The 13,766-nt window shown below is 41.4% G+C and overlaps 1 protein-coding gene across 1 annotated transcript in view; it reads right to left on the minus strand.

The window, feature by feature from the left end:
• The window catches only part of sdad1 (SDA1 domain containing 1), a 77,895-nt gene extending 66,580 nt beyond the window's left edge, over positions 1-11,315 (minus strand). The window contains exons 1-5 of the mRNA XM_063043490.1: positions 11,172-11,315; positions 2,097-2,201; positions 1,724-1,822; positions 609-719; positions 449-520 (exon numbers count right to left, since the gene is read on the minus strand). Of these exons, the coding sequence (XP_062899560.1) occupies positions 449-520; positions 609-719; positions 1,724-1,822; positions 2,097-2,201; positions 11,172-11,261 (477 nt within the window). The 5' untranslated portion in view covers positions 11,262-11,315. The remainder of the gene's footprint in view (positions 1-448; positions 521-608; positions 720-1,723; positions 1,823-2,096; positions 2,202-11,171) is intronic.
• Between the last annotated feature and the right edge of the window lie 2,451 nt (positions 11,316-13,766).

The following is a 13,766-nucleotide window of genomic DNA, read 5'->3' on the forward strand; positions in this document are numbered from 1 at the left end:
CAATCTTCATGATTTTTTGCTTCTGTTTTGGAATACAAAATGTAACATTTAATAGATTAGAGGTTTTTTTTAGTTTTGTATTTGGAACATGAAAATAAATCAATAATATCAAACTGATTCAGATCATAGATTTGGGCATTTGCACTAAATTACTGATCTTCTACAAATATGCAAATTATACTGCTGCGTTCATAGAACAGAGTGGGTTAAGTGAAATACACCTCATATGCCCTATTCATTAGATTTTCTGGTACAGTGCAGCACCACTGCCTCTACAGGGTTTCAACAGTACCTGCTGACCTTTCTTATCATCGTTTTGAATCAAATCCACTTCCAAATCATGACTATTATACACCTCAAAGTAGGAAATCTATGACAAAAAAAGTTCTCATGTCCTACAAAGACCACAGTGATGCTGCTTTACTAAGTAATTATTTCAAGTACTCACTGTGTTCACTTTGTTGTTTTTGTGTTTGGCATTGATATTTTTGATGTCAGTCACAATGTGCAAGTACAGGGTCTGTTAAGATAAAAAAAAGGAGCATCTTAAAGTTCAAGATGACCAAAACATTTACACTTATGCAGCTATGAAATTAGAAGTGGCATACCTGACGTAAGAGTTTGTCTTGACACCTCAGCAGTTCAAAGAACAATTCCAGCAAACTTGTAGGATTCAAGAGGTTCTTATTTCTTAATAAAATCAAAGCTTTACAAAATGTCTACAAGAAAAGTTGAAGTAAAAATTAAAAAATTACTGCAGAGATCAAAGGTATTGCACAACAATAAAATCTTTCTCTTCATTGTCCTTTTTCATACACTGTCACTAGTTAATAAAATATACAGATATCCAAGTTTTAGGCTATTTCAGTCAGCTGCTAACTACTTGTTGTGTCAGAGTTGTTCTCCAAGAGTAACAGAGTTCTGCTGCATCTCTCCAGCCCAGCTGGTATGAAAGACAATGAGAAAGAAACACAACTTCAGCTGTAAAAGGGTGTCAGATAAAACAGGGTCTTGTTTATTATCTTTTGTTCAACTTTTAAAGTTTAACTTGTCCCCTCAAGTGTAACAAGCTGTGTCCAACACATTCCTTTTACAACTACAGTTCATTAGATCATTAATCCACTGTGACAGCCAATACAAGGCATCTCAGGTTCAGTATAAACTAAGCTTTAAGCAGTCATTCCAACTTATTCATTTCTCAGATGGTGATATAAAATGTTTATAAAAGCAAAGCAGACCATGTATTCCTGGGTAAAACACACAAGATACTGGAGGAAATCAGACTGGAGTTAGGTTGGAGGAGAATCCCTTGAGTCCATCCATTCTTGTTTAACCATCTTTTTTAAAATTAAATATTGGACAGTTACACCTTGGTCAGATCTAAAAATAATGTGCATTTACTATTTAAATATAAACTAGAAATATAATCCTGAAAATCCTGAATATTTAATAATCCATGCTGTGAACAAATGCAATCTAATGCATTCTAACCCTTTCAGAACCACAAATTGGAACAATTGTTGAAAAACATCTTAGAATTTGCAAACGCAAACACAAGGAAATCTGCAGATGATGGAAATTCAAGCAACACACACACAAAATGCTGGTGAATTTGCAAACTTCCTTTGATATTACATAGCAAAATGGAGCCATTTATCACATAAAAAGAAAACACATTTTAAAATAGCCTTCTAAACAACATATTACGTTAAGAGTAGTTTACCATTCGCAAATCTGAGTCCAGAATTGTGTGATGAGAGAAGAGAAGATCTTTTAATTCTTGGGCAAAGTTGGTCAGTTCATTTGGGTAACAATGTGCAACCTTCAAGTGAGGGAAATGAAGACACTTAAATATTTGATTATTGATGAAAAATAACATTCTTCTCTCCCCCACAAAGAGTGAAAGTATCTCAGAATTTAACACCAAGGCTGCCTTCATTGCTTTGATAAACCTTAGAGTTCTAACTTCCCACATATAACTCCCAACCATAAATTGCATTAAAGTCAACTAGCTAACCTTTATGAAAAATAACCTCTTCAAATGGTTTTCAATCAAACTGCAGATGCATCCACTTTAACAGCAAAAGCAGATTTACCTGTGCAAGAAATATCACCAGTTCAGAAAGTTCTTTACTAGGTTTGTCCGGCTGTAGCTGGAAAATACGCACATTGGACTGGTAATGGTTATATTGCTGCAGGAACTGTGGCGAGACAAAAAGATAATTTATAAATGTTGTTTAAACATTCACAAATAAGGTTTGTGTTAAATTCTGTACACGGAGCACGTTAGAAATATTACTCAAGTAGCTCTGAAGGGAATGTCATCTATTTGTCATCTGCGGAGTGGGAGATCATGGAGAGTGGGATGCAATTCTTTGTGGACTTTACACACCAGCTTTAAAAAGTGAACAGGTCCTATCAGGATTTTCTGTGGGGTGGGAGACTGCTTGGGTTATTAGTAACTTAGCAAGGGCCAATAAGAAGTTAGGTTTAAGTAGAGCAGGTTTTGTTGGAGTGGGCCAGGATTAGAGTGGGAGGCTTTGGCTCAACAGGCTTCAGTGAAAACAGGCAGAGGCTAAGGGTGCTGAATCATTTATTTGACTTAAAAGCTGTAGAAGTTAGAGCCAACGGTATAGCAAGGTCAGTGAGAAGAGGCTGAGTAAGTGATCTAGGTGAGTGCAAAACCCAAAGGTTTCAGAGAGCAGGCACAATTATGAACAGATAATCTTTGTTCTTAATTAAGTGTAGGCAGCATGGTAGTTAAGGTAGTTGGAATGCTCCTCCAGTAAGATGTAGGATTTCAGGGTAGCTAACAGTTTCCCTGATGACTACATCTGCAGGAAGTGCACCCAAATTCAACTTCTGACTAACCAGATCAAGGAACTAGAGCTGGAGCTAGATGTACTCAGGACCATCCAAGATGAAACCTCATAGGCGAAACTTTTCCTGAGTTGGTCACACACAGAGTGCAAGCACCAGATAGAAGATGGGTGACCACCAGGAGACGTATGGAGAGTAAGCAGTCAGTGCAGGGTTCCTCTGTGGCCATTGCCCCTCAGCAACAAGCAGACCCTTTGGATACTGCTGGAGGGATGACCTATCAGGGCACAGCAGCCACAGCCAGGCCAGTTGCACTGTGGCCAGTTCTGAGGCTCAGCAGGGAAGGGTAAAGTCAGGCAGAGTGTTAGTGATAGGGGACTCAATAGTTAGAGGGACAGAGGGGAGAACTTGCAGCTGTGAAAGACGCCAGACGCCGGAATGGTGTGAGGCCTCCCAGGTACTATAGTTGAAGACGTCTCAGAATGGCTGAAGAATATTCTTGGTGGTGGGGGGAAGAGTTGAGCAGCCAGAAGTCGTGGTCCACATTGAGACAGGTAGAAAGTGGAAAGTGGAATGAGTATAGGGAGGTAGGAAAGAGGCTGAAGAGCAGGACCTCCAAGGTAGTAATCTCTGGATAACTCCCAGTGTCACGTGCTAGTCAGGGCAGATTAGGATGATAGTACACATGAATGAGTGGCCGAGGAAAGGGTGCAGGGAGCAGGTTTCAGGTTCTTTGATCATTGGAACCTCTTCTGGGGCAGGGATGACCTGTGCAAGAGGGATTGGTTGCACCTAAACTCAAGGGGAACCAATATCCTGGCAGGGAGATTCACTAATGCTACCTGGGAGGGTTTAAACAAGTTTTGCAGAGGATGGGAACCAGAACACCAGGTCAGAAAGCAGAGGCTTGGAGAGGAAGGTAGATGTCAGGGCGAATAAAATCAGGCAGGAGCAAAGTAATAAATACCACAGGATGGAAAGTTTGAAATGTGTGTATGTTAATGCTCAGAGTATTATGGGTAAAGGAGATGAATTTAAGAGTATGGATCAGTAGATGGAACTATGATGTTGTGGTCATTACAGACACTAGAAAGGCGGCCAGGAATGGGTGTTTCAACGGTTTAGAAAAGATAGGGAGGTTTCTGTTTGTGGGGTAGAGAGGGAAGTTGCACTGCTTATCAGGGACAATCTGACAGCTGTACTCAGAGGGGACACACTGCAGGACTTGTCCACTGAGTCCGTGTTGGTAGATCTCTAAAGCAGGAGGAAGGGCACAATCACTCTGATGGGATTGTACTACAGACACCCCAAAAGCCACCGGGACATTGAGGAACAGATATGCTGGCAGATTAAGGAAAGGTGTAAAAACAATAAGGTTGTTGTCACAGAGACTACAACTTCCCTAATATAAACTGGAACCTTCTTAGTGCAAGAGGTTTAGATGGGGCAGATTTGTTAGGTGCACCCAGAGGGTTTAGTAAATCAATATGTAGATAGTCCAACAACAGGAAAAGCTGTACTGGACTTGGTGATGGGTATTGGGCCTGGCCTGGCGATCAACCTTTCAACAGGTGAGTAGTCAGCGAACAGTAACCACAACTCCCTAAGTTTTAAGATAGCTATATATAAGGAGAAATGTGGACTTGCGGGTAGGTACTAAAGTGGAGTAGGGCAAATTACGGGAGCATTAGGCAGGAACGAGGGAGAGTTATTTGGGAACAGCTGTTTTTTGGCATGTCTACATCTGACGTGTGGAGGGTGGTTAAAGACCAACTGCACAGAATACAGGACAGGTATGTTCCAGTCAGAAGGACTGACAAGGATGGCAAGGTAAAGAACCCTGGATATTGAGAGAGGTGATGAAATTAGTCAAGAAGAAAAGGGAAAAGTATGTAAAGCCTCGGAAGTTAGAATCAAGCAGAGCCTTTGCGAATTATAGAGAAGTCAGAAAAGAAGTCTAGGGAATTAGGAAAGCCAGCAGGGACCATAAACAGTTCTTAATAAATAGGATTAAAGAGAATCCCAAGGTGTTCTATATATACATCAAAAGCAAGAGGGAGAGGGAAGGATCATTGAAGGATAAAGGGGGGAACATTTGTTTGGATGCAAAGCATGTGGGTGTGGTCCTTAATGAGTACTGCACGTCAGCTTTTACCAAGGAGAAGGACGTGGAGGACAGGGAGATCAGTGCCAAGAACATTAATATGCCTGGCCATTTCGAAGTAAAGGAGGAGATAGTGTTGAGTCTCTTAAGGAGCATTAAGGAGGGTAAGTCGCCAGGGCCAGACGGGATATACCCCAGATTACAGGGCAAGAGCTGAGATTTCTGGGGCCCTAACCAATATTTTCATGTCCTCTCTAGCTACAGGAAAGGTCCCAGAGGACTGGTGAGTAGCTAATGTTGTTCCATAATTCAAGAAGCGAACCAGGAATAATTCTGGAAAGTATATATCGTTGAGTCTCACATCAGTGGTAGGGAAGTTACTGGAGCCTATTTATAAGCCTTTGGAAAGCCATAACCTAATTAAGGAGAGCCAGCATGGTTTTGTGCGGGGAAGGTTGTGTTTTACTAACTTGATTAAGTTTCTTGACAAGGTGACGAGGATGATTGATGAAGGCAGAGCTGCGGATGGTTACAGGAGGCTCATCCAAAAGATTAAGATGCATTGGATCAATGGTGAATTGGCCATTTGATACAGAACTGGCTTGCCCATAGAAAACACAGGGTATTTGTCGAATGGACTTATTCTAGCTGGAGATTTGTGATTACCAGTATTATGCAGAGATCTCTACAGGCACCTCTGCTATTGGTGATGTATATAAATGACCTGAGTGAAAATGTAGATGGGGGGGGGTTACTAAGTTTGCAGATGATATGAAGATTGCTGGTGTTGTAGATAGCATAAAAGACTGGCAAAATACAACAAGATATAGATCAGTTGCAGATATTGGTGGAGAAATGGCAAATGGAGTTTAACCCAGTCAAATGCAAAGAGACAATACACTATTAAGGGTAGAAACCTTAAAAGTCTTGGTGAACAGAGAGATCTTGGGGTTTAAGTTCATAGCTCCCTGAAAGTGGTAACACAGGTTGATAGATGGTTAAGATGGCATGTGATATGCTTGGCTTTATTATGCATAGTGTCTCAAAATTCAAGATTGTTTAATGTCATTTCCAGTACACAAGTACAAAGTACAAAATAATTGTTGCTCCAGATCTGATGCAACACAAAAAAAACTGTAAGTTATATTGCAGCTTTATAAAACTCTTTATAAACTAATTAGAGTGCACCTGAGGTATTGCATACAGTTCTGGTAATATCAATATAGGAAGGATGCTGAGACTTTGGAGAGGGACAGATGCGGCCTGGATTAGAGCACATGTGCTATCATGAGAGGCTGGGCAAAGCCGGCTTGTTTCTGTGGCGCGGTGAAGACTGAGGGGAGATCTGATAGAGGTTTATAAGATTACGGGAGGCAGAGATGGATTAGATAGACTATCTTTTTTCCAGGTTTGAAATGTCTAATACCAGAGGGTATGTATTTAAGATGAAAGGGAGTAGGTTTCAAAGGAGTTGTGAGGGACATATTTGTTTGTTTGTTGTTTGTTTTTTTTTTACAGAGAGTGAAGGGTGCCTGGAATGTGCTGCCCAGGGTGGTGATAGAGGCAGAAACATTAGGGGATTTTAAGAGACATTCAGATAGACACTTGAATGTGAGGGGAAATAGAAGGATGTGGACATTGGGTAGGCAGAAGGGATTAATTTAACTGGCCATTTGATTACTAATTTAATTGGTTCAGCACAACACTGTGGGCTGAAGGGCCTGTTCCTGTGCTGTACTGTTCTGAGTTCTATGTTCTATGTTCACAAAGCACAGACAAGTGTGATTGGTATTCAGATTCACACAAATTAACTACAAAGTTCTGACCCTTTGCCATTTATTTTAGCAAGTGGAATTCTAACATTCAGAATAAGAACTTAAACAAAATAAAATAATAACAATATACAATAATATTCCACTTCCATCCACTACATTATTTCCTCTTTGAATACTTTTACTAATGTCTTTACTTAGCTTTCCCTATCTGCTTGGATATAACATTTTCGCATGACTCTGCAATCGAGTAAACATTTAAACCTGTGCTCTAAGATGTGCAGTAAAGCTGTAGTTGCCTGTTTTCACATCACAAAACATTATAGCTTAACTTCATCAGTTATCAAACATAATCTGACAATTACAGAGGCATGGCCTAAAATATGGTCAATATTTTAATGTGCCTCAATGCAGAAAAGGGAATATAGAAGAGAAATTTTAGCCCTATGGACCCTAGCCCTTGAAGGCACAGCACAAACAGTGAACAGCGATGTAATGGATATCAAAGGTGCGCAAGAGGCCAGAAGTACAGACAGTACAGGTTGTAGTGCTGAAAAAAGTTACAAGACAAAGTGGGTGAGATGATGGAGGGTTTTGAAGCAGTAAATTTAAGAGGAATTGAAGGCACACTTCATTGGTGACATCAGGATGACAGGGACAAAAATGATGCAAGGTAGAATCTGTTTTTTTTTGGATTACACCTATTGTGGTTTATTAGCATAAACAAACTTGACTCCAAAATTGTTTCAAATTATTCAAGAAGAAACCAGAGAACAAATTTCAAAATCATTACTCTGGTAAATGTTATATTAAAAAAGGTCTTGTCTTTTAGCTTATAATCTGTTTGTGTGAAGGATGGGATGGGAACCAGGATAAGAAGCAACTCTCACAAACACGAGAATCTGCAGATGCTGGAAACATACTCAAAACGCAGGAGGAACTCAGCAAGCCTGTCCCGATGAAGGGTCTCTGCCCAAAATGTCCACCTTTTACTCTTTTCTACAGATGCTGCCTGGCCTGCTGAGTTCCTCCAGCATTTTGTGTGTGGTGCTCAGGAGGTAACTCTCTTCATTTCGTAATGCTTTGGTCAAAAAACACAATTTAAAAGCAAATGATTACTTTGTCCCTCCCCACCACCCAGTTCTGTTGATAGTTTAAAAATAAAGGGTTACCTAGAAAGAGATTCATGCAGAGAATTAGCATAAATGTACGCTTGAAGGTCAGCACAGGCTTTGTGGTGTGAAGGACCTGCTTTGCTGCTATATCACTTTAGTTCTATGACTTTAACTTTACTCCTGATCAATAACATTAAATAGCCTTTTTGACACATTTATTCTAGCTTTAAAATTCATTCCACTGTTATCAATTGTACAGAAAGCACTCACAGATTAATAAACAATGCTCTATCCCTCTATATACCCTCAGTGATCACTTTATTAGGTACATCTATTCGTTAATGCAAATAGCTAATCAGCCAATCACATAGCAGCTCTCAGCCCTCAATGCATAAAAGCATGCAGACATGGTCAAGAGATTCAGTTGTTGTTCAGACCAAACATCAGAATGGGGAAAGAAACATAATCTAAGTGACTTTGACTGTGTAGTGATTGTTGGTGCCAGATGGGTTAGGAAAGACGTTGTTTAACTGGTTTGTTCATATTGTTGGTATGATCAGATTTGCATTCCAATCTATAGATTTCGTTTATACATAGTGGAGAGTAGAGTGCTGTGGGAAGGGTGTGGGACAGGTGGCAGAGAAGGAATGCCGGAGGGAGGGCGATTGGTGCAAGTGCAGACTCACCCAGCCCTGAGACACCAGACAAGGTCATTTGATTCCAAACAATTGGTTTATTGATCATTACAGAATGACTCTGCCGTTTCCCACCTCCTCTCCTATCCTTTCCCCTTTTCCCAACCATGAAAAGGTTATCCTTCAGAATTACCCTTCAGAAAGGGTAAAGCGAAGGAACACACACCAGTCCTCAGAGAGGGATGAGAAGTGGAAAGAGTGAGAAATTTCAAATTCCTGAGTGTCAATATCTGAGGATCTGACCTGGATCCAAAATATCGATGCAGCTACAAAGAAGGCACAACAGCGGCTATATTTCATTATGTTTGAGAAGATTTGGTAAGTTTTTACAGATGTACTGTGGAGAGCATTCTAACTTGCTGCATCACCGTCTGGTATGGGGGGGGGAGAGGGGAGGTGCTACTGCACATGATGGAAGTAAGCTGCAGAGAGTTGTACATTAGTCAGCTCCAACACAGGCACCAGCCTCTCCTCTGTAGTATCCAGGACATCTTCAAGGCGGCGTCCCTCATTAAGGACCCTCATCACCCAGGTTGTGCCTCTTCTCATCAGGAAGGAAGTACAGTGGTGTGAAAGCATACTCAGTGATTCAGAAACAGCTTCTTTCCTCTCCGCCATCCGATTTCTGAATGGACATTGAAACCATGAACATCCCCTCACTACTTTTTGATTCCTATTTTTGCACTACTTAATTAGAAGGCATCCATTAGTTTCGCGAGACCATGGATCTGCGCCTGGAAAGTCTTCACTCTCCAGGGCACAGGCCTGGGCAAGGTTGTATGGAAGACCGGCAGTTGCCCATGCTGCATGTCTTCCCTCTCCACGACACTGATGTTGTCTAAGGGAAGGGCATTAGGGCTGATACAGCTTGGCACCAGTGTTGTCACAGAGCAATGTGTGGTTAAGTGCCTTGCACACACACACATATATATACACACATACACAGTAATTCAGTTTTTTCTATTATTACATATTGCACTGCACTGCTGCCACAAAGTAATCAAATTTCATGACATATGCCGATGATATTAAACCGGATTTTGATTCTGATGATTCCCCTCTCCCCGTCCCCTTCCCACTCTCAGTCCACAATTGAGACCCATTATCAGAATCAGGTTTATCATCACTCATATGTCATCAAATTTGTTTTTTTTTGCAGTAACAGTACAGTGCAATACATAAAATTACAACAGTACCGTGCAAAAGTCTTAGGCACTCCAGCTACGTATATGTGCCTACGACTTTACAACATCACAACAGGTCAACAGCAGATGCCATTTCATTGGCTCTTCGCTCAGTCCTCGAACATCTGAACAGCAAAAGGGCAAACGTCAGGATGCTCTTCACTGACTATAGCCTGGCATTCAACACTATCATCCCCGCAAAACTGATCAATAAGCTTCCAGACCTAGGCCTCAATACCTCCTTGAGGAACTGGACCCTCGATTTCCTCATTTGCAGACCTCAGTCAATTTGGATTGGAAACAACATCTCCTCCGCAATCTTCATCAGCACAGGCGCACCATAATGCCGTATTCTTAAACCCTTGCTCTACTCGCTTTACATTTACGACTGGGAGACAAAGCATAGTTCCAATGCTATATTCAAGTTTGCTGACAACACCACTGTCGTAGGCTTAATCAAAGATGGGATGAATCAGAATATAGGAGGGAGACTGAAAATCTGGCAGAGTGGTGCCACAACAACAAACTGTCACTCAATGTCAGCAAGACCAAGGAGCTGATTACTGACTTCAGGAGAAGCAAACTGGAAGTCCATGAGCCAGTCCTCATTGGGCGATCAGAGGTGGAGAGGTTCAACAACTTTAAATTCCTCTGTGTTGTCATTTCAGACGATCTCTCCTGGGTCAGCACGTAAATGCCATCACAGAAAAGCATGGCAGTGCCTCTACTTTCTTAGAAGTTTGTGAAGATTCAGCATGTCATCTGAATCTTGGACAAGATTCAATAGATGTGAGATGGAGAGTATATTGAATGGTTGCATCACAGCCTCATATGGAAGCATCAATGTCCTTGCACAGAAAATCCTACAAAAGTAGTGGATACAGCCAGTCCATCACGGGTAAAGTTCTCCCCACCACTGAGCATATTTACAAGGACCACTGTCGTAGTAAGGCAGTATCCATCATTAAGGACTCCCAACATCCAGGCCACGCTCTCTTCTCCCTGCTACCATCAAGAAGCAGATAAAGGAGCCTCAGGACCCACACCCACACCGCCAGGTTCACGAACAGTTATTACCCCTCACCTATCAGCTCCTGAACCAGAGGGGATAACTTCACTCGCCCTATCACTGAACTGTTCCCACAACCTATGGACCCACTTTCAATGACTCTTCATTTCATGTTCTCAATATTTATTGCGTATTTATTATTATTATTTTTCTCTCATTCATTTTGTATTTGCCGTTATTTTTGCGCATTGTTAGTTGTCCGTCCAGTTGCTTGCGGCCTTTCATTGGTTCTACTGTATTCACTGTGATTGCCCGCAAGGACACGAATCTCAGGGTTGTATATGGTGAGATACGTGTACTTCGATAACAAAGTTACTTTGAACGTTTGACAGTCGCGGTAGCCAGAAGGCATGGCCTTTCAGTGACAAAGTGATCAGGAACGGCGAGCGCGCCCGGTTGTAGAAGCACTCACCTCCTCGGTGTAGGAGCGCGGGTCCCTTTTAATGAGGTTTTGCAGCTGTGGCAGGTTACTGGGCAGCTTATTGTTGTTCCTCACGGACATCGCGGCACCAGTTCCCCGGTCGGACCGGCACACAACGTGCCGCTCTCGCTAATATTCCCAGAGTTCCAACGCGACGGTGTCCGCGTCGGTCAGAAAGCACAGAACGAAGCGAAAACAAACAATTTCGAAACTACAAGCTGAATAAGTTGGCGGAGCAAATAGCCCCATTGCTTACCCCGTTCCTAACTACTCTGCAATGGGGTAAAGGCCATGCTTTCCAGACACTGCGACAGTCAAATATATTTCTACAGTATTTCTATCACGTGGTCCAAACCCTTTTTGTTAGAGTATTGGATTTTGAGTAATTATCAGAATCAGGTTTAACATCACTGGCATATGTCGTGAAATTTATTGTTGTTTTGCAGCAGCTGTACATTGCAATACACTATAATGAAAACTATAAATTACAATAAGAAGAAAAGAAAATTAAAAGTAAATAAGTAGTGCTAAAAGAGAGGAATGAAATCTACCATTAGATGTCCTGGAGGTACGTTGTTTCGTTTTTACTGTGTACTGTACCAGCAGTTATGGTTGAAATGACAATAAAAGCGACTTGACTTGACTTGAATGGACAATGAACCCATAAACACCACCTCAGTATTTTTCCCAGTTGCAGTTTTATATTGTCATTCTACAGCACACGAGTGTAAAGGAGTAACAATCATTTTGTTCTCCTTTACACTCCTAAACTGAAGAATAACAATAAACCAACTTAAATCTTCAATCTATCATAAAGTGATGGAGTGTGTAATTTATAGATTTTTATTGTTAAATCGCTTTTATTGTACTTTAATAATGTTAAAACAACATTTTCTAAATTAGTTTTTTTTAATGATCAACAGCTCCGGACTGGAATTTTAATTCAAGTTTTTATTTGCTGGAATTAGTTTTGGCTTTTATGTTTTTGTAATTTTGAGGTAAAAGTTACAATCTATCGGATGACAAGTAATTAAATAAAACTTTGAACATGCAAACATGCGAGTTGCGAGTAGGGGTTGCTCACTTAACCCTTCAAGCCTGCCCTTCCTTTTAATAAAATCACACTCAACCAGCTCAAGATATTCTTGATGAGTTCATTTTTCAGGATTTGCAGATTGCTAACATGACCAACATTTATTACTCTAGTGATCTACTACCTTGACCCCCTGTCACCCCTCTGGTGACCGTACCCTCAGGTAGGAAATTCTAGGATTCAGACCCGGTGACGAAAAGGACTGGTGATTTATTTCCAAGGCAACTTTAAAGGGAACGTCCATGTGGTAGTGTTCTCATGTACCACAAACCCTTGTCCTCCTCGATGGTAGAGGTTGTAGATTTGGGAAGTGTTGTCAAAGAACCTGGTGGGTAAGTGCAGCGCACTTTGTAGACAGTGCACGCTATAACTACCGTGCTCTGGGAGTGGTGGGAGCTGAAGTGTTGTGGGGTGTTGAAGCTACACTGATCCAGGCAAATAGCATTTGTCATCACACTGCTGACTTAAGTCTTGTGGAAAATCTTTGGTGTGTTGGGGATACAGTTCTGACCAGCACAACACAGGAAACATGTGACTGCACTGTAAAGAGAGTAGCCCTGATTGATGAACAATTTAGTCACGAGAAAAGATTGAATTGGCTAGAATAGAGGAGGGTGAGAGGAGAGTTGATAGGAAGTATATGAGGGACTTGGACAGTGTAAGTGAGGGTCCTAGGGACTTGAGCATGGAAGTAGGTATTACAACACGGAAACAGGCTAGTCAGGCCTCCACTTCCATGTCAACCAGCACTTGAACTGTCTCCTTCCATCCCTAGCACTTGTCCTCTTCACTTCTTCAATGTTGTCAATGACCTTCGTATGTTCTTAAGCAGTGTATTCCAGGTATCTGTTCTCTGGGTGTAAAATGTCCACCTCAGGTCATCGCTAAATCTATTGCACCTTACACAAAGTCAGTATGCTCTAGCTCTATCTACATCCGATATTTGAAAGCATCCCAGCAGTCCATATCTCTCATCATTTTATATACCTGAAGAGTTTATGTATCTTTTATAAATCTAGTCGAAGCATTAGTAGTGAGATGATGGAATGAAATTTTACCAGACAGTGGATGGGGTCTGGAACTCGCTTGCTGAAAGACCAGTGGAAGGAGAGGTGCTCGTCACCTTTACAAAGTACTTGAATGTGCATTGAAGAGCCAAGACCTCCACCATAATGATCCTGATGTTGATCGATCAGAGCAAGCCAGACAGCTTTCTTTTGCCTAGCACAGACACAATGGACTAATGGCCCTTTTTTAAGATTTAATCTTTCTGAGGTTTTGCTCAGAGTATAATCATTTTTCTTTTCAGATCTGTCAGCCAAACTAGTGGATCCTTCCACTGACAGACTGGGCTACTGTTTTCCAGGACCTATTATCAGAAAGTGAGCCTCTGCGTGGTGCAAGCTGTGCATCCCAACATCACATCTCAGACTGTACGGATCAGATGGCCCAAAGCCTGCCAGGCAGCAGAGTGCCAAAGATTTGATGAGGAC

Source organism: Mobula hypostoma, chromosome 3 (assembly GCF_963921235.1).
Source record: "Mobula hypostoma chromosome 3, sMobHyp1.1, whole genome shotgun sequence".
In the NCBI taxonomy this organism is placed as follows: domain Eukaryota; kingdom Metazoa; phylum Chordata; class Chondrichthyes; order Myliobatiformes; family Myliobatidae; genus Mobula; species Mobula hypostoma.